This window comes from Molossus molossus, unplaced genomic scaffold, assembly GCF_014108415.1.
Source record: "Molossus molossus isolate mMolMol1 unplaced genomic scaffold, mMolMol1.p scaffold_m16_p_19, whole genome shotgun sequence".
Classification (NCBI taxonomy): domain Eukaryota; kingdom Metazoa; phylum Chordata; class Mammalia; order Chiroptera; family Molossidae; genus Molossus; species Molossus molossus.
Genome location: NW_023425354.1, coordinates 49,280,844 through 49,305,264, shown reverse-complemented (window position 1 = coordinate 49,305,264; position 24,421 = coordinate 49,280,844). Strand labels below are relative to the sequence as shown.

Sequence of the window (24,421 nt, the reverse complement as noted above, 5' to 3'; positions counted from 1 at the left end):
CCGAGTGAGGTCCGGTTCTCCGTCCTGGCCCTCACCCTTTCATTCCCCCTACCAATGGCTAGGGGAGATTTTAATACCCTCCCCTTTGTTAATTTGTCCCCCATTCCTGCTGTCCCCACAAGTAGTGGCTACAGGTGGTTTGGGTTTCAGTAATACTCCCCTCCACTATTTATAACTGTATTGCTGTACCTATGACATCTGGGTGGATAGGCGGACAGGTCAGATCCAGAGAAGCACTGGATGCTGCTCAGAGCCCAGCACTGGCAGGAGGGGCTTTTGCTCACTCTCCCCGCCACTCACATCCTTGGGCTCCGGGGTTGGGCAGGGAGCTGCCTCGGGCAGAGCCGGCCTTCTCCAGTCTCCTTCCCCCCTCACTTCCTCCCTCCCTCCCTCCATCTCTCCAGATCTTCTTTAGTGACCTGAGCCAAGACTCTGCGGAGGACATTTTCCTCACTGAGCTGAAGGTGAAGATCCAAGACTCCAAACTCCCCAAAGGTGAGCATCACCCCCCTTTTCCGAAGCTCGCTCTGTCTCAACCTCCCCAAGCCCCGTTGGCAGAAAGTCCTCCTACCTCTCTTTGCTGGAGGTGAATTGGCTCCCTCCAAGCTCACCCAGACTGAAGGACAGCCTGGCACTCCCACTCCCGAGGCTCAGTGAGGTGGGGAAGCTGGGGTCAGGGGACCTCCCTCCTTCAGCCTCTTCTCTTCTTCCTCAGATGGTTTCTCACCCAGGAGGAAAGGCACGGCTGAGGGCCCAGGGGCTGAGCTCTCCCTGTGCTACCAGAAGGTCAGTGGCGGGTGTGGTCAGGAGGTACAGCCGGGTGGAAACAGAAACATGGGCGCCAAGGGAACCTTCTGCCCTTTTCTGGGCTCTGCCCCCAGTTTCCCCACTTTCGGAGAGTTTTGTAGGAATGGCCTCGCATGTAGACAAGTCGGGGATCTGATTTAAGGAACAAGGGGCTGTCCCCTTGCTCCAAAATACCTTCCTCGCTGGCTGAGCGGATGCATGCGGAGATGGAGCCCTTTGGGGGAGAAGGCCGCTCGTGCCTCCGGGGCTGAGAGTGCCCAAGCCCGTATCCCTGTCCCCTCATTGGACAGTAATGACGCACACCAGGCTCTGGGGCAGGGGCTGGAAGCGAGACTGTTGATGCGAGGATGTGTGGGGGCTGGGTTGTCCTGAGGACCCCAATCTGTGCCTGCATCGCCCTCCCCAGGCCCTGCTCAGCCACCGGACCCGAGAGGTTACCATTTCCCTGAGGGCCACTGGGCTGGTCCTGAAGGCCCTTCCAGCCAGTGACACCGAAGGTGAGGAGTTGGGACAGCAGAGCAGAGAGAGGGCGAAGGGACAAGAAGGAGGGAGAAGGATAGAGGGTCGAGTGACAGGAGACGAGGGGAACCAGGGGAAGGAGGTCTCCCACCCCATCCCTGGGGTCAGTGAAGGTGGTTGGGCTCCTGCTCGCGCTGGGCCAGGGCTGGGGGCCAGGCTGCAGGAGCCAAGTGCGGTCCCCACCCTTGGACGCTTCCCAGTGAGCGACACGCGCTCCCGCACGGAGTGCGCCTCTGAGGCCTGCGGAGCGGAGGGACCGCACGGAGGCCTGCGGGCTGCAGCTTTGTGTGCAGAGGTTTTTTCCGAAGGCTGTTTGAGGGGGCGGGCACTCCCGTTCACAAAAGGCACTACTGACCCAAACCATCTCCTGGCCAATTCTATAATTACAGATATATATTAGATAATAAGGTAGTATCTAATTATCTAAATCTAAAATTGAGATAAAAGATACCAGTTTATGTGTATAGAATAATATGCATAAATTATGAGTATGAGCTATTCCTGTTAGCGCCCTGGCCTTCTGGAATAATCAAGGTTGGCAACGTGTATTACTAACCACTGCACCCATTGCCCAGACGGCAGGTTATGCTACATCAAGCATGTTAACGCTGAGATAGGTATTATTCGTATTAGCAACCTTTTACTGGTGAGGACACTGAAGAAAAGACAGAACTCGCCCAAGGTCGCCCCCCACACGGGAGCCTGTGCTCCTCACCGCCACTTCCTCTGTGAGCGCCAGAGCTCAGCAGACCAGACCAGCAGGCTGTGATCCACAGGTGCCCCTAGATCTTTCCAGCGCAAACAAGAACGTTGACCCAGGCAGACGCGCATCGTGCTCCATGCTCTACCCCAGTGCCAGCACATGAGCTGGCACATAGTGGATACTCAGTAAGCATCCACTGAATAAAGGAAGTGCTTCTTTACACTCAAACACTTGTTTTAAAAAGAAGGAATGGCCCTGGCCGTTTTGCTCAGCGGTTAGAGCATCGGCCTATAGACGGAAGAGTTGCGGATTTGATTCCTGGTCAAGGGCACGTACCTGGTCGGGTCGCATTCGGAAGGCAACATATTGATGTGGCTCTCTCACATTGATGTTTCTCTCTCTCCCTCCCTCCCACTCTATCTGACAAAAATCAATGGAAAAATATCCTCGGGTGAGGATTAAGAGGATCAAAAAATAATAAATAAATACATATAAAGAATGAATGAATCTGAAATGTTCCAGAAGAAACACAGAATGAAAATGGATATTAGCCAGTCTGGAAGCCTATGAGGAATATGTCTTGCATCCCTCCCCCCACTCCATCCGACTATGATGAATCGCTCTGTCTCTAATATCCTCTGCGGCTTTGCTCGCATGCCAGTTATGACACCTGTCATATAAAGCATTTGTGTTTCTCTATGGGTATCATTGCTCCGAAATTTTCTTGGCATCTGGCACAAAGAGGAAACTCAAGATTACTGATTTGATCACTTCTCAATAAAACGGCTTCCAGACAGGTTGAATTTATGGATGACATATGAAACTCTATCACGGTGAGATGTTCTTGGTGTATCAGGACAACACCCTAACCAGCTGAGCTACCCGGCCAGGGCGCTAGACATTCTTTCCTTGTAGATCTTTAACACCGTAAAGGAGACACGTGACTGTGGCAATAGCTGAAAAGGAGAGGCGGTCACAGAGTGGGCCCAGAGTACAGATTCGGAACCAGAGGGGCAGGCTTCAGAGCCAACTTTGCCACTTACCACTGAGACCTGGGGCAAATTACTTGTGACCTCTCTACTCATTTCTTCACTTCTAAAATGGAGATAAGATACTAATTTGTGTGCATATAGTAAATGATAATGTTAACTCTTATTGTTAAAATTGTATTTCTTCTCATTCCTTCACAAGACTCCCACTGCCTACCCCCACTCTATCGTATGCCTCCTCCAAAAGTTTTCCATCACAAAACCCTATCAGAACAATGCCAGGACCCTCCTCGGAGGCTTAGGCATCTAAGAACCCTTCTTAGCAGGAAGAAGGGAGAACCTGGTAGCAGTCATATAGTAATGATTTTTGACACATTATACACCATTCTGAAAGTCAAGGGAACACTCTCAACCTGTCAGGAGTAATGGACCCCTACACCTCTGTGTGCCTTTGTTGTACACACAACCTGGGCTGGGTGTTCCTTCCATGTTTAGCATGTCCAGCAGCTGCAAGGAAGTTCAGCAGAACTTTCTTCCATTGAAAAAGAGGTGCAGAAGGAGGTGAAGAAGGGGCTCTGGGTTGGCTGCTATGCCTGAAGATGCAGAAACTGTGGATTCACCAGGGAAGCGAAATGGATGATCAGGAAGAAACTGAAACTTGGCGAGGACCAAGTGGAGTCAGGAAGGGACTAAGCAGGATGTGGAAGGGGGTTAATTTTGGAAGGGGGTGTCTTCTTAGGACCTAGAGTCCACCCTACTTCCCTGAAGGCCCATTCACAGCTGCCCCCCATCTTATACCTCCCAGATTCAAGACCCACACACTTCTTCCCCACCCCCAACTGTTGTTTCCCTTACAGACCACACGTGCCTGAATGTTAACGTGACGGAGGTTGTCAAGTCGTCCAACTTGGCAGGAAGGTCCTTCTCTGTGAGTACTGGGTAGAATGGGAACTGGGCTGTGCAAGTCGGGTAGGGGGCTGGCAGCTCAAGGGGAAGGGTGTTTATAGGAAGGGACTTGTGAGCTTTCCTGAGTCTTTGCTGTGGAAGTGGGCCTTCCCACTGGAAAGAATCTGCTTTCCAATCATCAGTTTGCAATATTGAGCATCGACTGGCATAAACGAGGCATTCTAAGAGTTAAGGCCTGTCCTCCACCTGCTGGCTAGCTGCAGATGTAAGGCATGCGGAGACAGCTACAAAATGTACGCATGCTCTGGCACCCCCTGACTGCACAGCAGCCGGACTCCTCGACACTAGCTCAAAGTCTGACCACATCAAACCAGCTCTTTCAACCTCATCGCTCTGCTGCTGCCCTTTGTACTTCCCCCATTGATACTTATTGATATGAATTCCCTATTGATATAAACTCATCCATCCTCTCCCTATCTGATGGCCTCTCTGGACTTCACTTCCCTACTCAGCTGGGCCTTGGATCCCATGATCACACCTGAACCATGTTCTTAGACACCCTCAACTACCAGGCAGATACTCACTTACATCAAGCCTCCTCCTCAGTCTGTGTGTTCAGGTGGCTGAGTGCTTCCGGAATAAATCCTCCATCTGTATAGATTAGGGCCACAGCAAACGCACGACCTTCCACCTCAATGGATCCGTGGCATCACAACCCTGTTCTCTTCCATCTCCAGGCTCTTCTCCATGTGTTTTCGGTTCACTTTTCTCCAGCTTTGACCACGCCCTCTGTACTGCTCCTTAGCCTAGAATCGTGTGCATTTCCATCCTAGAGAGAAAAATCTCTGCTGTGACTCAGCTACCTCCATCTACCTCTGCAGCTTCCACTGTATTTCCTCCCTTCCTTTCTCAGTGAGGCTTCTTGAAAGATACCTCCGGAGGAGTTTCCAGTCGCCTACCAGTGACTGTCCTACCCACTAGCATCTGCTTAAAGCCCACAGTGGCAAAGTCACCTCCATGTCACAAAGACCAAAGGTCACTTTTCAGTTCTTATATTTCTTTACCCTTCCCTTTTTCTTCCTTTCTTTTTTCTGTTAATCCTCACCTGAGGGTATTTTTCCATTGATTTTTAGAGAGACTGGAAAGGAGGGAGAGAGAGAGAGAGAGAGAGAGAGAGAGAGAGAGAGAGAAACATCAATGTTAGAGAGACACATCAATTGGTTGCCTCCTGCACGCACCCCAACAGGGGCCAGGGATCCAACCTGCAACCCAGTTTTGTGCCCTTGACTGGAAATCGAATCCGAGACCCTTCAGTGTATCTGTCCACTGAGTCACAAGGGCCAGGACATCTTTATCCTCCCTTTTAAAAGAACATTTACTCTATAAACAAAAGTTTAGTTATTTATTTTAGGAAATACAACAAGGCAAGAAGTAAATTTCCTGGTAGTCCTATCACCCAGAGAGGATGACTTAATATTTTGAAGTATATATATTTAGTCTGTTTTTGTATATATTTTTACATAATAGGTCGCTACCTACATACTGGTCTGTAACTCAATGTTTTTAGTAAAAAATATAATAGCCCTGGCTGGTTTGGCTCAGCGGTTAGAGTGTTGGGCTGCAGTCCAGAGAGACCTGGGTTCAGTTCCCGCTAAGGGCGTGTACCTCGGTTGCAGTTTGTCCCTGGCCCTGGTTGGGTCGTGCGGGAGGCAGCCACTTGATGTGTCCCTTTCACGTCGATGTTTCTCTCTCTCTCTCTCTCTCCCTGCCACTCTATCTGAACAAAAAATGAAAAAATGTCCTCGGGTGAGGATAAATATATATATATATATATATATATATATATACACACACACACACATACATATATATACATATACATATATATGTATACACACACATATATAAAAGCATTGTGAATATGGCTTGGTGGTATGTTGTTTATGTCATTAAATATATTTTGTCATTAAATATATTTTATTAAATATTTATTACATGATGGCTACATATGCCCGTGTAATTATTTAATTAATTTCTTATATATTCCAGTAAGTTCTCATTTTTCATTATTGCAAACAATACTGTGAGGAACATTTTATACTGAAAATTATGGCAATACCATTTTTGAAAATGCCTAGAAGTTATATCACTCTCAAATGGCATCCATATTTTAGGACTTTTGATATATTTTGCCAAATTGCCCTCCAGAAGTCTACACCAAATTCCACTCTCACCATAATGTTGGAGTGCTAATTTTGCTGCACAATTGACATGCTATGTTTTTCATCTTTGCAAATTTGATTGTTAAATTTTTTATTATTTCAATTTGTATTTTTTATTACTAATTGATGAAATTGAAGATTTCTTATATTTATTGATAACTTGTACATCTTCATTTGTTTATTCACTGCATATTCTCATCCTATATTAATACTGTGGTGTCCCCACTTTAAAATATAAGAACACTAACCCCTCGTTTGTCATATACTTTAGAAATACTTTTCTCGGTTTTTCTTTAAATGTTGTTTATCAATCTTTTAAAAATGTATTTATATTTTGAGGTTTCAAAATCTACAGATTGTTTTCCTTTGATGATTTCTGCCTCTAACATGATTATACATTATATATGTCTGATTCTTTTTCAAATACCATATTTTATCAAATTATAGACATATAATTTTACATACCACTAAGAAAGAAACAATACTTCCTAAACTATGAACAATGCTTTTTTATTACATAGGTTTCAAAATAATTTCTAATTTTAGAGATGTAAAATATGGGGGGAGGGATGTTTTAGAATCACTGGAAATGACAAGCTTGTTTCCTTAATAGTGTTATTTATTTCTTATGGTTTTTATTTCCTCTCATATTTTTTTGGTCATTTGAAACATTTTTATGTAATTATATCATCTATTATTATTGGAAGTATAAACCTTATGTTTATTGGGTCTGATAGCTTAATTCCTGGTATGTTTCCTCATTTATTGGATTTTTAAAAAATATTTTTCTTTATTGATTTTAGAGAGAGAAGAAGGGAGAGGGAGAGAGAGATAGAAACATCAATGAGAGAGAATATCAATTGGCTGCCTCCTGCAGGCCCCCACTGAGGATTTGGCCCACAACCTGGGCATGTGTCCTGGCCGGGAATCGAACTGGTGATCTCTTGGTGCATGGGTCAACGCTCAACCACTGAGCCACAGTGGCCAGGCTGGATTTCTGAAAATTAAATTTACTAGGGTGATAGGATCATCTAGATCTCAGGTGTAGATTTCTATGACACCAGATCTGTATGTTGCACTGTGTGCCCACCGCCCAAAGCCAAACCATCTTCCGTCACCATATGTCAGGCCCCTTTCGCCCCCGACTTTCCCCCACCCACTTCCTTCTGGCAACACCACACTGCTGCTTTGTCCACGAGTTTCAGTCTATATCCCACGTATGCGTGAAATCATATGGCTCTTGGCTTTTTCTGACAGACTGATTTCACTCAGCATAACACTCTCAAAGTCCATCCATCTTGTCGCAATGGCAGTATTTCGTGTTGTCTTACTGAGCAGTACTGCACTGTGTGGATGTACTACATCCTCTGTATCCGGTCCGCTACCGCAGGACGCTTCGGCTGTCCCGTGTCTTGGCCACTGTGAATAATGCTGCAGTGAACATCGGGGTGCACATATCTTTGTGGGTATATTTTTTTAGTCTTTTTGGGATATATGCCCAGGAGAGGGATTGCTGGGTCACATGGTAGCTCTATTCTTTTTTGAGGAACCGCCGGACTATTTTCCACAGTGGCTGTACCAGTCTGCATTCCCACCAGCAGTGAGTGAGGGTTTCCTTTTCTCCACAACCTCTCCAGCACTTGTTACCACTTGTCTTGTTGTTGGGGTCTTCATCTGTGGGAAACCTGGGTGGAAAACTTGCCCTTGTAGGGAAATTCTATATTTGCTCTTACCAAGTGCCTCAATGACATTATCAGTCCAGGACTATATTTCAAGTTAAATTTTTGGCTCATAAATTCCCAGAGCATGCAGACAGCATAAATGTGTACCCCAAATCCACATAAGAACAGGTTTGTGGCCAAGAATTTCTAGGGGAGGCTCTTCACCGTCACTCATAGCACAAGCCACGCAGACAAGCCTCCCTGTGATCTCCCTCTGCCCCCCGGGCCTTTTTCCTAGTTGAGTCTTGCACGGAGAGTCTAGTCCTCAGGAGTCCTCCAAGGGTCTCGGTTTCAAATCCCTGGATCTTGTGGGCTCAAGACTGTCTCCCGTCCCCATGGCTGTTGAAATCCACCCCTCAATTCCCGAGATTAGCAAATGCCTGGGATAGCAAAAGCATCTATCCACACGACTACAACTTTGGAGATTGTTGATATTTTCTTCAATTCCTGGTCCATGATCCATTTTTTTAATGTCCTGAAACAACTAAAAAGTATGCATGTGTTTCGTATCTACAGAATACAAACTACGTTTAATTATTAAATTGAGTGAATCATATTACTCTAACCTACGATCTTTAAAATTTTTGTCCACCTCATCTATCCAAAACTGAGAGAGGTTTGTCAACATTGCTGCTGTGGTTTTGTCGATTTCATCTTGGTTTGAACCTGAATGTTCTTCTAGTTTCCGACACAGCCGCTGTGGTGGCTTCTGATGCCCAGTCTTTGTACGAGACTCTCTCGACAGTCCAAATCTGGAGATTCACGTCCTCTGGTTCTGAGACATTTTCTACTATGATTTTAAAAATTATTTCCTATATCTTTGCTATTTCTGAACTATAGATAGTCAGATGTTAGGCCTCCTAGAGTGATCCTCGAATTTTCTAATCTTTTCTCTCCCATTGTCTTTCTCTTTCTTTTCTTCAGTTTTGGGAGCCTTCTTCAAATGAATTTAGTGAGTGTTTAAACCTCAAGAATTCTTCCTTGTATTCTGGTTATGCATTTTAATAGCATTGTATTCTTGCTTCACTGATTCAGTATCTTTTTTATTTTATTTTTTAAAAATATGTTGTTTTTTTAAAATAGAAAGAGGAAGAGAGCGAGAGAGAAATAGAAACATCAATGAGAGGGAACACTGACATACCGATCGGCTGCCTCCCACATCCTCCCACCTGCCACGTCCCCCCTACTTCACACACTGACCAGGAAGCAAACCTCTTGATGCGGGGGACGATGCTCAATCCACTGAGCCACACCAGCTGGGCAATGCAGTATCTTCTTTTATCTCTCTAAGGGTAGTGATTATTATTTATCTGAAGTTTTCTTCTGCTCCCTACATTGTGTTTTTTCCTCTGAACTTCTATTCGCCATTTGCTTGTTTTGGTCTTCCTTGTTTTTCTTTTTTAAATGTTAGAGGCTGTCTCCAAATACCTGGTGATCCTTGGCTGTCTGTTCAAATTTAAGAATGGGGCACTAGCCCTGGCCAGTTTGGCTCAGCGGTTAGAGCATCGGCCTGTGGTCCGGAGAGACCCGGGTTCGGTTCCCGCTAAGGGCATGTACTTCGGTTGCGGTTTGTCCCCGGCCCTGGTTGGTCGTGCGGGTGGCAGCCACTCGATATGTCCCTTCACGTCGATGTTTCTCTCTCTCTCTCTCTTCCTCTCTCTCCCTCCCACTCTATCTGTACAAAAAATGGAAAAATATCCTCGGGTGAGGATTTAAAAAAAAAAGAATTTTAAGAGGAAAAGAATGAGAAAATGTACATTCTGCCATTTTGAAATAGAAATCTTCATCACTAAAAAGCTGAGTCAGTGGTGGGCTTCTCAATGGGCAGTCATGGTCCTTTCCATGCAGGAAACCCAGATGTCAGTATCTGCAGGTCTCTTGGCCAGGCCGGTCTCATTATTCCAGAAAAGTGTCCTTCACGCTCCTGCCTTGGGGAGCGAGGGGGGTGGTACAGGACGGTGGTGTCTGTGATCTGGAACTGGGTGGAGGGAGGGGCATAGGCTCTCCGGTTTGGTGAGCAGACATTGCTGTAATCTCCCTGATGGAGTACAGCACTTCACTCCCTCCTCCTCCAGATCTGGTGTCCCCAAGTCCTGGGTCTTTCTGGTCCAGTTTCTCTGGTCTCTGTGGCAGGGGCGGCTTCATTGCTTGGCCGCTGAGGGTGGGAATGGGGACCTGTGGCCTCCAGCTCACAAGCATTTCCCACGTTTTGAGCCTTCTGTTTGAACGTCCTCTCTCTGTGCTCAAATATTGTAGTTTAGGGCTCTAAGTGTCTTCTGGTTCCATTCAAGATGCGCCTCCTTGTTTTGATAAGAATTTTAAGAGGAGCCGGTTTGGCTCAGCAGTTAGAGCATCGGCCTGTGGTCCAGAGAGACCCGGGTTCAGTTCCGCTCAGGGCACATACCTCGGTTGCAGTTTGTCCCCAGCCCTGGTTGGGCCCTGCGGGAGGCAGCCACTCGATGTGTCCCTTTCACATCGATGTTTCTCTCTCTGTCCCTTCTTTTCTCTCCCTCCCACTCTGTCTGAACAAAAAATGGGAAAATGTCCTCAGGTGAGGATTAAAAAAAAAAAAAAGAATTTTAAGAGGAAAAGAATGAGAAAATGTACATTCTGCCATTTTGAAATGGAAATCTTCATCCCTTTATTTTTAAAGTATTTTATTTTAGCTATGCCTCCTAGCATAAAATTTGATTTTATTCTGACTCAGTCTAAAGCCTTTTTATTTTTATTTTTTAAACAAAGGAGCATTTAATACATCAATACTAATTTTATATGCTATTTTGACACTAATATACGCAGCCATCTTATGTTGTATTTTGTGGGTTTTTTAAAATGCCTTTTGACCCGGCCCGCAGGTCAATCAACGAGGACTCTAGAGGGGGAGTGAGGATGAGGAGGGACAAGAGACACAAGAAATGGAGACAAGCCAGGATTCTGATCAAGTCTCGTTTATTCAGGGGGAGTTCACGCAATATATAGGGGGAAAACAGGTGAAACAGTTAATGAGTATCCCACCTGAAGCAAATTCCAGTAAATACCCCAGGTGGAACAAATAAGCAAAGAATGGAGTAAACAATTATCTAGAAGAATGCAGACACTGTATTCAGAGAAACCCCGCCCTGGGGCCGGAGACAGCAGAACAGACTTTAACAAGATGGATACCATGCAAATGGTCTCCCACAGGTCCCCCTTTTTTATTAAATTTTAAGGCCGAAATAATACCTTGAGGGGACTGTGCCTGTCTTAGGTCAGGAAACTTGCACACGGTGCCAACCTGTCCGAACCCGTCATTGGAATAGCAAGGCAGCATAAGGCCTTGTTCCTGTCTTAGGCGGTGGTTGGCGACGCATGTGAGTTCCAGTTGCCCGTCTCTGGCTAACCAGCCCAGCGCACCAAGGTGACGAGGTTTTTGAGACTCACTATTTGCCATCTCGGGCATAGTCATAGCTTATTGACTCACAGCTAGAGTGAGCTTCTTTGTCGGCCATTTCAAGTCTATGATAGTGGACCTGTATATAGGTTGCATCTTAATGGCATCCATCTGCTGCTTGATGAAAGCCATCACCTCATTGATGAGGAAAGGTCCTAGTGACACAATCAGTAAAAGGCCAAGTAAGGGGCCCAACACAGGGAGAAGATAAGGCAGCACCCCATTTAGTCCGCTCCAAAAGGGGGTTATTGAAAAGTTCTTTTAAGCAGCAGCATTCCTGCAAGGCAGTTGCATGGGGGGCCAAATAAGGCCCTCAGGAGCTCGTCAGGGTTTGGAGGAGGCCCAAAACCTCCTTCCACAAGCAGGCAAAGATGCAGTAGTATCCCTAGCAGTAAGATTTCAGCCTTCCGGTCCATTCCTGAAATAAAAAAACAGGAAAAGCCTCTCAGGGCAAATTTTCGTCCCTGGAGTTATCTATATGGTTATCTGCTATTCCTTCAACTTGATCGATCTGTTTAACCAGACGCTCTAGAACAATTACTCTTGTTTTGTTGGGATAAGAATTGTCTAATTGTATACCCTTTCAAGGCGGCAGCCTTGGCAAGGCCCTGTTGATAGGCAGCCCCAATATCAGAGCATAAGCGAATATAGCCAGTTAAATCAGTCTTTTTCTTATAAGGTCTAATAGCGGCTTGACAGGCGGCATTAGCGTTTTCAAAAGCCAATTGTTTAACAAAATCCGTGCCGGCATCTGCATTACCGAAAATTCTGCCTGCTGCAGTAATTAGGCGGTGAACAAAATCTGCAAAAGCCTCATCAGGTCCTTGTTTAATGTTAGTAAGGGAGGAGCTCATGTCGCCCTTGGTGGGCAGTTTCCTCCATGCTCTAGTGCCTACAGCCTGAACTTGGGCAAAAAGACCTGCATCATGTTGCATTTGGGCATCACTATTAGCATAATTTCCTTCTTCTATTAGCATATCAAAATTCCATCCATTACCAGCCTGTGTGTTGCATTTAACAATGTCCCTGCAGTTCTCTACATATTCTGATTTCCATAGGAGATAGTCTCCTCCAGCAAGTGTCGCTCGGGCTAACGTCTGCCAATCCCCAGGCGTAAGCCTATTCTCGGCTACTGATTCTAAAATTGCCATAGTTTACGGGGCTGTGGCTCTGTATTGTGCTACAGCGGTCTTTAACTCCTTTATTAATTTAAAATCAAACCCGCTATGGTGACGTCAAGCCTGTCCTTGTGCGTCCACTGTTTCTGTTACTGGAAAAGCCTCTATATCATCTAGCTCTGGTGTAAGTTGCGTGTGGGGAGGGATCTTTGGGGCAGCTCCCCTCATGGGTGGTTTTTGATTCCCAAGGGTTTCTGGTTTTACTTCACTCTCACTTTTAGGTTTTCCTATTTTTAGTCCTTCTAATTGGGCTATGAGATCTTGGTGCTCTTTTTCCAGTTTTATTTGTTCTTTGAGGTGTTCAATTTTATCTCTAAGTTCTTTTCTAGGGTCAAGAACTGGACATGCCAGCGGGGGAGCACTGGGATTATTATTATAAGGCGGGGGGCGTTGAGAAACAGGCGGACAATCAGAGTTACGATATTTGGCAGCTTTATCCGCCAATTCGTCCCAATTAACCTCCCCTCTGTCAGGAACAGTCTCCAAATATTCTGATAGGTCGAGATAAATCTTCGTCTTGGATTTGATTATTTCCTCTGGGGCAACACTAGTTTTTGTTCTTTTGATTTCTCCACCCTCTCTTTCTGTTAGTTTTTCTTGTCTCCCCGTATGAGAGCCCTTAGGCATAATTTTATTCCAAGTGGGCTCGGTTTCTTCTTCCTCATTATCACTATCGAATGACATAAAGTCCTCACATTCTTTACTTTCATTTTCATTCCCCTTTTTTTCTTTCTGTAATATACCCTCGCCATTTTCTACTACATTGGCAACGAGAGGATCAGAATGTCTCTGAGATAAAACCTCATCTATTAAATACCAATAAGAAAAAGCAGTTACCGGGACCTTCTCTGGTCCATAAGTCTTATAATAATCTCTAAGAGCATCACCAACTATTTTCCATCGTTTTGGATCTATAATTCCCTCTGTACAAAACCAAGGACAAACTTCCTTAATATAATCAAAATACTGACACAAATGCTTGATTTTTACCTTTACTCCTCGTGCCTTGATAGCCTTTCCTAGTCCTTCAACGAACATCTTATCTTGGCTCAATGCTTGACCCATAATCGCCGTTCACTTACCCGAGGGGTGCAGACGCAGCAGGTTCCCACGTCGTTCCCTCTTTTCTTTTCCTTTCTGCCGGCCACTCGAACGGCGTCCTTCACTGGATCCCCCGTGCTGGAGCCCCACGTTGGGCGCCACTTGACCCGGCCCGCAGGTCGAGCAACGAGGACTCTAGAGGGGGAGTGAGGATGAGGAGGGACAAGAGACACGAGAAATGGAGACAAGACAGGGCTCTGATCAAGTCTCGTTTATTCAGGGGGAGTTCACATTATATATAGGGGGGAAAACAGGTGAAACAGTTAATGAGTATTCCACCTGAAGCAAATTCCAATAAATACCCCAGGTGGAACAAATAAGCAAAGAATGGAGTAAACAATTATCTAGAGGAATGCAGACACTGTACGCAGAGAGACCCCGCCCTGGGGCCGGAGACAGCAGAGCAGACTTTAACAAGATGGATACCATGCAAATGGTCTCCCACAGCCTTTTGCTGTTTTTTTGTTTGTTTAATGTTTCTTTGTGCTCAGGTTTTTTTGTTTTGTTTTGATTTGTATTTTGTTAATCCTCACCTGAGGGTATTTTTTCCATTGATTTTTAGAAAGAGTGGAAGGCAGGAAGGCAAGGGGGTAGAGAGAGAGAGCGAAACATCCATGTGAGAGAGACACATCGATGGGTTGCCTCCCACATGTGCGCAGACCTGGGCCAGGGATCAAACTTATAACTCAGGCACAGTTCATGCAGAATTAAGCCTGCGACCTTTCGGTCCTTGGGCCAACACTCTAACCACTGAACCACACCAGCCAGGGCTATGTGGTATTTTTTAATTTATATGTACTACTTTTTTTTCGAGAGAGAGAGAAAGAGAGGGAAGGAGGGAGGGAAACACTGATATCAGAGACACATTGATTAGTTGCCTCCTGCACGACCTCCACTAGGGCTGGGGATCAAACCTGCAACCCAGGCACGTACCCTTGACCAGGAATTGAACCTGCAACTCTTTGGTCTGCAGGCTGACATTCTAAATATTGAGCCAAACTGGCCAGGGCTACTTTTTTTCTATTAGTGGTTATCTTTAAAATGAAACTATATTAGCCCAGCCAGTGTAGTTCAGTGGTTGAGCATCAATCCATACAACAAGAGGTCGCCCGTTCAACTCCCGTTCAGGATACATGCCCAGGTTGTGGGCCTGATCCCCAGGGCGGGGGAAAGCAGGAGGCGGCCAGTCGATGTTCTCTCTCATTGATGTTTCTATCTCTCTTTTTCCCCCTCTCTCTAAAGATAAAGAAAAAATTCTTAATAAAATGAAAATGTATTTGAAATTATATTTATATGTTATATCCAATAAAGTTGGCTTGCAACACTGTCCTGGGTGGTTTTCCCTAGTTTTCTGTTCTCTGATCAGTTTTGAATGACTTCACCACTAGAACTGAAGCCCAGTCCTCTGAGTCTTCAAACTCCCTAAATCTGTGAGTTCTGAGACACCACTCCGATAGTTCTTCTTCTAGATGTCTGATTGTTGCTTTCTGGCCTCTTCCCCTGGACTCTTTTTCCTAAATCGGTTCCTTAAATAGCTACTGTTCTCTACCTCTCCCCTGGCCCACTTTTTCTCTCATTCCCTGGGGAGCAAACCCACTTACACAGTGTTAGTCCAATTTGTTGAGGACAGCCAAATCTATATGTCCTGCCCTGCCATGCACCCCTTGAGCTCCTGACTCCAGGGATCAAGTCTGCAACCCAGGCACATGCACTTGACCTGGAATCAAACCTGCGACCCTTCAGTGGACGAGATGAAGCTCTATACAGCAGCCAGGATGCCATATATACTGTCCTAAATCTTCACAACAGTCCTACAAAGTAGTTGCTACCATTGCCATATTTTTTCCTAAATAGGCGAGAAACCAAAGCACAAAGAGATTAAGAAATATGCCCAAGGTCACACAGCCAGTAATTGGCAGAGCCAGCGTTAGAACCCGGGAGGTCTATCTGTAACCCTCCTCCTGTGAGATTCTTACACACTCTGCCCATACATTTCTGGCTGACCTACCCCCACCCCACAAAACTGCAGACGAGATGCCAGGACATGCTTGACCCCCATTCACGCTGCTGCTGGTGCCTCTGCTCTAGGACAGTGAAAAGGCAGGTTGCTCAGTGGTTCTCAGCCATGCCTACCACAGGGAGCTTCTTTAACAATGCTCATGCCTGGCCCCGGCTGGGTGGCTCAGTTGATTGGAGCATCGTCCATACACCAAAGGGTTGCAGGTTCAATTCCCAGTCAGGGCTGGGTTGTGGGTTCAATCCCAGGTTGGCACACATACAATGTTTCTCTCTCTCTTTCTTTCTCTCTCTCTTTCTCCCCCTGCCCCTAAAATTCAATTTTAAAATACATATCCTCGGTGGGATGTTTTTAAATATCCATGTCTGGCCGGACTCCAGATCATTTAAATCAGAATCTCTAATTTTATTCTTTGAGCGACGGTTCTTGCCAGCAGCCAGGGTTGAGAACACTTGGACAAGATGGACTCCAGGACTCTAGCACCTCGAGTGTTTGGTGCTGGTGAATCACCCAAAGCTACTGTCTGCATGTAGGTTGGGCCAGTGGCCTGGGAAGGACCTCTGATGCCCCACCTGTAACCCAGGCTGTTCCAAGTCTCTGCCCAGTGGGAGAGGTCCTCTCCGAGTGGCCCCCTCACATCGGAGGTTAGAGAGGTGTCTGGGGGCTGCTTTCCTTTGGCCCTGGGTACTGTCTAGAGAAGCCGTGTAGGGCTTTGGGGTGTGGAAGGCTGGAACACCTCGGGCCAGGTACCCCATGCAGAGGGTTGATTCCTTGCACCCATATCTGGCCCGCAGACAATTCCATGTTACAAACTGATAAGGTCTGATCTGAGTTGTGGGGGGTAGATGGCCTCTTTCTAGACCCTCTGTCCCAGGTAAATAATTTTGTATGTAATCCAACACAGAGCTGGGGTCAGAACAGAAAATCCCACCCATAGCATGTCTGTCATATGGGAGGTGCTTGGGTAACTTGATAACCTGGCAAGCACGAGCCACAGCATCCCAGGTTGTGTTCAGCGGATGACAGATTTGGAAAAGAATTGCAGAACAGAGACCCCCAGGGATGAGAGCAGCCTAGAAGCAGTTCCTACAGGATTGTCACTGCCCTGAGTCACTTGCAGAAAGAGAGCCGGAGACCTCCTGCACTGGACTGAAGAAACACACCGGAGTTCAGGGTGGGAGAAATTGGCGGGGCCATCTGTCGCAAAGGTGATGCATGAGCTGTCTCTTTGTTGCAGACCGTGACAAACTCCTTCCGGACGGCCAGCATCCAGATCCAGAGCCAGGACCAGAGGCTGCTGACACTGTGGCTGGACAAGGACAATCGGCGCACTTTCAGGGATGTGGTCAGGTGAGGCTGGGCCTGCCGACTCTTGGGCTGCATGCTCCGTGGGGCAGACCTAAGCAGAAGCCAGCCCCTCCCACCTGCCTCCAGCCTTCCAGAGGCAGATCCAGGTAGGTGTACCTGGTAGGTGTGAACTTAGGCCACTGCCCTGTGACTTGAATCCAGGAAGAAGGGCAAATGAGCAGCTGACCCTGAGTAGCTGAGATTCCTCCATGAACCCTCAGCCTGCAGTCCTCCTGATCCAATGCCCAGTACTGGCACTGCGCCCTTCAACACAAGCTGACCTACAGTGGCAGCTGTGCCCGTTAATGTGACCCTTACTGGTCTCCTCTGGAGAGCTGTATTTGGATAAGGAAGCCATACACGGTGACCCGTCCAGGCATGTTCTTCTCTCCCAGTGTTCACCCTAGGCCCAGGGTGCTCTTTCTTCTTTCTTTTTCTTTCTTTCTTTCTTTCTTTCTTTCTTTCTTTCTTTCTTTCTTTCTTTCTTTCTTTCTTTCTTTTTTCTTTATTGCTTCTAGAGAGAAGAAAGGAGAAAGAGAGACATATAAACATTGATGAGAGAGAACCTCGACTGGCCGCCTTCTGCATGGCCCCACTGGAGATTTGGCCCACACCCTGGGCATGTGCCCTGACCAGGAATCAAACCAGTGACCTCTTGGTGCATGGGTCGATGTTCAGCCACTGAGCCACACTGGCCGGGCAAGGGGTGCTCTTTCTTGTCCTGACGCTTCCTCTTCCCTCCGTGGGGCCCCCACCTCTACACCCTGCAATAAAGGGATTATCTTTAAAATCCCTGGCGGATTTGACCCCTGAGATTGGTCTCCTGAGCTGGTCTCTCTCTCCTCACAGATTTGAGGTTGCTCCCTGCCCAGAGCCATGTTCCGGCACCCAGAAGTCCAAGGCACTGTGGCTCGGTTCACACCAGCAGAAAGAGACGGAAAGAACCAAAGCCAAGCCCAAGCCCCTTCTAATGCCCATCAACACATTCTCCGGCATCGTCCAGTGACCCTGAAGGGGCAGTGGGGTTGCTGATTCTGAGAGCTTCGGGCCCAAGAGGAAGAATACACTAGCTCACCAGTCCAAATACTCACACCAATGGCCGGAGCAAGACCAGGCTGCCCTGGACAGCTTCTGGCCCCGACTAGGAGCCAGTGAGGGCCCGGAGCACAAGGAGGCTGGCCATGGGGGTGATGGAGCAGGACCCACACGAGGTCACCCGATGATGGCCCGGGCAAAGCTGCACACACACAAAGCCCAGCTCCTCGCACGAATGTCCGCTCCTTCGTTGATTTTCGATTCCCACCTCTCCCACTCAAGCTCCCCACCCGGCCCTTAAGACAGAGTGAGAGCTGCTGTTTTGCCAGGGCCCTGTGTCCCGGGGGGGGACTGGGAAGTAGACAAAGGCAGCTACACTTTCTCCGCCTCCAGTCTGCTCCCTTCCCTCACTTGGGCCTCTGCCCACCTCTCCTCCTCCCAGACAGGCACCTCTCCCCGTGGAGAGGAAAGTGTCAGATTCAATAAATGTACACTAAAGTGTTTCTGCTTTTATCTAACACCCAGCAGCATTTGTATTTGAATAGAGATTGGAGGCAGGACTCCATCTACCCTAATGAATCCGCTTGGGCCAGGGAAGAGTTTGAGAAGTGTTTACTGGTGTGTTCTGTCTACCTGACCACATGTTGACTTAGGATATGCACTGTCCCAAGACAGAAGTGGGAATGCAGGCTGGCTTCAGAGAAACCAGAGATTAGAGACATCAAAATTCTTAGCTTTGGGTTCAAAAACTCACACCCGGTATAAAATAGGGAAGATCAGTGGCACAGACCGGTTCCCTCACCCCCAGGAGAAAGTAATAGAGAGAACATAAAGGCTTCACTTTAGTTCATCCCTTTCACCTGGGTGGAGTCCCCGGGGATTGTGGGGTTGGGGCGAAGGTGGAAGAATCCCTTTTGCATTTGGAGATTCAAGAGTAGAGAGGTAGGTTCTTCACTTTTGGCCTCATTGCCCTGGGAATGGGGGCAAACCCCAGAGCACATTCTCAATGCCTAGAGATCGTGTAAGAAGGGCCACCTGGGGTGTCTAGGTAGATGGGCCCAAGGGCAGCCTTAGCGAGAGTTCCCATGCTCCCACGGGGCATGGGAAGCAGGTAAGGTTTCCTCAGGTAGTTGAAAGCAAACAAGTCCAAGGGGCCTGGCAGTAAAAGGGAAGAGGTGCAGCTGTGAGCGGCATCTGATGGACACCAACTTGGCGGAGTGCCTCCGTGGAGGTCAGCTCTGGACAGGTGGAAACCGACGAGTAGATGGATGTGAGATCCTCCACTGAAGCTGCAGAACCCAGATCGGAGAGGGACTAGGGACAGCCCTCAATGTGACTGAGGTGGTTTTAAATCCGAAGTGATGGATATCACTGAATTTGAGTGAGTTTACCTGAAGGTGGCTAGATTTTTTTTCTGCTATTGGGATGATGCAAACTGATTCTTATCATGGGCTTTCATAGTTACTAGGTTCAAGTAAACAGTTGTTAGAGTTAGGTGAGGACTCTGGGCCTCCTCCTGAAATAATCTCTATGAGCTTGCAATGAAAGCAAATTGTGGACCAAATCCTGCTACACACTCCTTTCCACCCCAACCAAATTAGGTACTCTAACCAGCCTGGCACAAAAAGTTAACTGAATCAGTGGCTGGATACTGGACCATCTTGGTACCATTTGGAATAGCACCATCCCAAAGAGTGTGGACTACAGGAATATCTAGATTCTTAGACTCTGTTCAACAAGGACAAAATACTCCAAAAAAAAATTATAACCACTTACAGTAACTTGGACACTACTAATTTCACCAATGAAATTTTGCCAATATCTATCAGGTTAATTAATGAGGTCACTTTTGTTGTTCTAAGATTGGTGAAGTGCTAGTATTCACCGTCTCTGGAGTGTGGCTTTTAAATTAAATGTTAGCTAACCTCCTCCGGAGTGTGTACTCCCAAATTGGACAGCTTAGGTGTAGATTAAAACTCTCCAGTACATGCATACTGTTTCAGAGCCTAGGATGGATGCCCGAATGGGGTGCTGGAGTGCCACTCCAGGACAGCCCTCAGCTGTCAAGCTCTGTCTGGGGATCGTCCCAACGGAAGAGATTGGCTCACCCAGTCACGCCCCTTCTGGGGGTCGCTCACACCCAGTGAAACAGCTCCAAGCACTGCGGACAAGAATAGCTGCCTTACTGGAGCTTTGATTCTGATGGAGGCAGACAACGAACAAGATAAGTGATATAGAAACCGGTAGTGTGTTGGATAATAATACGCGCTACGGAGAAAAATAAAGCAGAGGAGAGAGGCCGAGTCTGGGGAGGGGGCTGGGACTTGGATTTCAGTAAGGGTGGACAGGGGCGGGTCCTGACAGTAACTGGGTGGGCCTTGATCAAGGGGCATTTGAGCAAAGACCTGAAGATAAGCAAGGAAACTCAATCTTGACTTCCGTTCTCGCTCTCCGCCTCTCCGATACTTGCACTCACCTGAAGCTGTTCGGGGATCTAACTCAGATTTGTGAGCGACGCAGAACAGCGTCGGGGTCGTGGAGGCTCAGCTTGGAGCGCTCCCTGCAAGCCACCGGCCGCGGCCCTCGCGCACCTGAGTCGGCAGGTGCGGCGGCTCGGGGCGGGCCTTGCCCCAGGCGGAGGAGGGCGCGGGGCGTGGCAGGTGCAGCCCGCAGGTGCGCCGGCCCCTCTCCCCCAGGTGCACCGCCCCTCGGGGCGGGACCACTTCCGGGCCCGAGGCCGGACATAGGGGCGGGGTCGCCGGCGGCCGTTAACCCGGTGACCGCGGCGCTGCGGGAGGCTGGAGGCGGGGCCGCCTGCACCTCCCCGCGAGCCTCCCTGCGGGGCTGCGGCCGCGGCCGGGCGCCCAGCTCCGCCCTCCGCCGGCGTGGGTCTGACGGTGCCGGGCAGCCATGAGCGCCAATCCCCAGTGGGACATCAGCAGGGCGCTGGGAGTGGCCAAGCTCTTTCACTTGGTGTGTGGAGTCCGGGATGCCTCCGTGACCCCGTTTCTGACCCTCTACCTGAGGCAGCTGGGTTTGGCCGCGCCCTGGGTGGGCGTCCTAATGGGAACCAAGCACCTGATCGCGGCCTTCTGGGCTCCCTTCTGTGCCTTCCTGGCCGAAAGCTACCAGAAAAGGAGGGTGCTTCTGATAGGCTCGTTGCTGGGCTCAGTGGGAGCCAGCCTGCTGATGGTGCAGGTGCCGCCGCTGGACGAAGATCGGGGATACCGCTCCTGTAACGGCAGCCACAGCGTGACCCCCACAGTCCTACCACCGGAGGTCGCCCTGACTGTGAACTTCACGTCGGCCCAAGAGCCGGGCTCAAACCACCCAGCTGAAGCGTCCAGCCTCCCAGCCAAGAGAAGTACTGGCATCGGGGTCGCCTCTGGCTTCAGAAAAGGACCAGCAGAAAGTGTCCAAGAACCTTTCAGTCATCTGCCCAGAAACTTTGTGGGCTCTGTTGAAAGAGCCAGGACCACATCCGAAGTTCTCCATCCTCTCGCTTCTGGGGGGAAAGACACTTCCGGGGAAGTTGCTTTTAAGGTGGTCAGTACTGCCCCCCCTTTGCTTGCTGGGGGTTCAGCGCTGGGAAGTCCAGCCAACCTGTCGGCAGCCAAGGGGAGCTCAGGGACCTTTGGCCTCTCCTTGGAAGGGTTTCGAAGAACTTTCATTCCCTGCTTGGTGTCCTTGGTGTTCTGGGAGCTGTTGACAGCCCCTCTGGAGCAGGTGGCAGATGACAGCCTTTTTGAATACCTGGATTTTGTGGACGCCACTGACCGTTACAGAAACCTTTGGATCTGGAAGCTGCTGGGCACGTCGGTAGGCGTGTGTGGCATTGCAGCCTTGGTGGAGCAGCTGGCCTGCTTCCTGAAGACGAGTGGCCCCTGGGGTGTGGTGCACTTCTATGGCTACTCGCTGGTCAGCACCCTGGCTTTACTGGTGAGCATTGTTTTTCCCGTCCCCATCTGCAGGCGGCAGGAACCCAGCTACAAAACTGTCAAAGCACTGTCTCTGGTAGAGGGTGACCCCCGCCTCATTCTCCTAGCCTTCACTGTCTTTCTGATAGGAGCTGCCACCAGCACAGTCCAGAACTTTCTGTTCTGGCACATGGAAGACCACGGGAGCAGTGAGCTGGTTATGGGTTTCTCCGTTGCCCTGGGCTTGCTGGGGGAAATTCTACTTCATCCATTCAAAACAACGTTGCTTAGGAAACTGTCCAGAGCAGGAACAGTAGGGCTGGGGCTGGGCTGCCTCTCGGGGCAGCTGCTATACTACTCTTTCCTCTGGAGCTGGTGGTCTGTCCTCCCTGTTCAGATCTTGAGTGCTGTCAGCAATGGGGCTCTGTGGTGGGCAGTGGGGGTTTCGGTAGAGGACCTGGCCCCTGCCGGAATGGAGAGACCTCTGAGTGCCATGTTCCGAAGCCACTTCTATGGGGGCGGAGCCAGCCTGGGCAGCTTTGTGGGGGGCTTCATGGTGAGGCACTTCAGCCAGGCTGTGCTCTACCGGGCCAGCTGCGTGGTCGTGTTGCTCTGGCTGGCCCTGTTCCTGTCCGTCCAGCCAAGACTGCCCCGCGAGCGGAAAATCAGCTACTCGAAGCTGCTGGTCGTGGAGGCAAGTGACACGAGCGACTCTGAGCAGGGGTCAGAACGGGACTGGATTGTGAAGGCCAGTCTGGGAAGGAGCCAAAGGACTGGACAAAATTCAGCCTTCTGAGAACAGAATCACGAGCGCTGCCTGGGGCTCCAGGGAACCTCGGGAGAGAGGAAGCAAGTCTATGCTGAAGCCCCACGGGTTCATCTCATTGTATGATTTGCTTTACTTTGATAGTAAAATTGCAGTTCATTTTTAAAAAAATAATGGAGGAAAAATACATTTCAAAAAAACAAAAACAAACCCAAAACATTCCCTCTGTGTTCGCTATATTTTAACGTATAAGGTCTGCAAGAGCTTTATTAGTACTGACTCCGGTGCAGCTGTTTTCAGCCGGGGCTGGAGTGCTCAGATCACACTGGTGGTGCCAGAAGGCAATGGGGACCTGCAGGATTCAGGCGGCAGAGGGAGCAGCTGGCTGTGATGAGTCATGTACATTCCTATGGGTCCTAGAGGGCATGCGCCCTGATCCTATTGAAGCCATGCTTGGGCAGGTAAGAATTGTAATGCAAACCAAAACTCTCCCCATCCCCCTACATTGACACACAGGTGCCCACACTCACACCCAGGTACTTAAGTTTCCAATAAGAGAATATGATGGAAATGTAATATATGTCCAGGGGAGAGGGGTGGAAGTTAACAGGTTTTTATTCTTCCTCTCAAATGTGTGTGTCAGCAGGGACAGGATCCTTAGAATTGTCTTCCATGCTTATGTCAGAACAAAGGCAATTTTGTGTCCTGTGGACTCGCATTTTGCACACTTCACCTCCCAGGAGCACGTGGAGATTTTTTGCATCTGCTTTGATTAGGGTATGGTGGCCTCTGTAGGGTTCAGATGCTACAGGTAGTCCACACTGCACCTGTGCTGAGTCACTTACAGACCCTCCCACAACCCAGGAACCAGTCCCCAGAACCCAATTCTTCTATCTTATAATGAGGTAGGTATAGGATATTGGATTTAGAGGGGGCCTCATTTTACACATGCAGAAAATGTCTCAGAGCTGGAGTAGGGGAACACACACATGAATGGGCACTAGGTCAGACACAGTTCGAGCAACTTTATTCTTTTAGAATTCTTTCTAAGTAGCTTTAGGGTACAAATAACCAACAAAAAATAACCTCGACCTTAACTAACTAGCGATCCATTTGTCTCACATAAGAAGTAGGGGTAGGCAGCCCAGAGCCAGTCCAGCTGCTTAGCCACAGGGGGCCCGAATCTTTTCATCTCTTTGCTCCAGCATCCTCAGCTTACAGGCCTCCCTTCCTCATTTGTTCACTCATCACATGATGGCTGCTGCAGCTCCAGGCCTCTCATCCATGTTCCAGGCAGGAAGAAGAGGACAAAAGGAGCAACAGGATGAATGCCTTCATCAGAAAAACAAAAACCTTCCCAGAAATCCTTAGCATATGTGAGTGAACTGCATCATGTGGCCACCCTTACAGCAAGGAGTGCGGGAAGTGGAGTATTTTCCACCGGGCACATTTACACCCCGCGCAAAATCAGGGTCCTATTAGGAAGAAGAGGGGGCTGGCAATGTCTAGCATAGTGTCAGAAGTGGAATTCACACTCAGGCCCAGCAAGCCTGCTTCCCCAAAGAAATGACTTTAGCAAGTTGACCTCCCACAACAACTGTAGGAATAAATCAAGCATATTAGCTGCATTTTACAAACAAGAAAATGGAGACTTGGAGAAAAAAAAATTACACATTAGGTCACAGGCAAAAACACCACCAGAGCCCTGATCTCCTTACCCCAAATTCCGTGCATTTTCTGCTATGCCAACAGTTGCACTCCTG

General features: G+C 48.4%; 2 protein-coding genes across 2 annotated transcripts in view; both read left to right on the top strand.

The window, feature by feature from the left end:
* Window positions 1–18,386, top strand: part of PIK3R6 (phosphoinositide-3-kinase regulatory subunit 6) — a 64,073-nt gene extending 45,687 nt beyond the window's left edge. Inside the window, exons 15-20 of the mRNA XM_036269227.1 lie at window positions 405–495; window positions 716–786; window positions 1,214–1,304; window positions 3,876–3,946; window positions 16,831–16,943; window positions 17,790–18,386. Of these exons, the coding sequence (XP_036125120.1) occupies window positions 405–495; window positions 716–786; window positions 1,214–1,304; window positions 3,876–3,946; window positions 16,831–16,943; window positions 17,790–17,946 (594 nt within the window). The 3' untranslated portion in view covers window positions 17,947–18,386. The remainder of the gene's footprint in view (window positions 1–404; window positions 496–715; window positions 787–1,213; window positions 1,305–3,875; window positions 3,947–16,830; window positions 16,944–17,789) is intronic.
* A 2,484-nt stretch (window positions 18,387–20,870) lies between these two features.
* MFSD6L (major facilitator superfamily domain containing 6 like) lies at window positions 20,871–22,831 on the top strand. The gene has a single exon (XM_036269355.1). The coding sequence runs from the start codon at window positions 20,886–20,888 to the stop codon at window positions 22,686–22,688; it is 1,803 nt and encodes a 600-aa protein (XP_036125248.1). The 5' UTR covers window positions 20,871–20,885; the 3' UTR covers window positions 22,689–22,831.
* The last annotated feature ends 1,590 nt before the right edge of the window (window positions 22,832–24,421 follow it).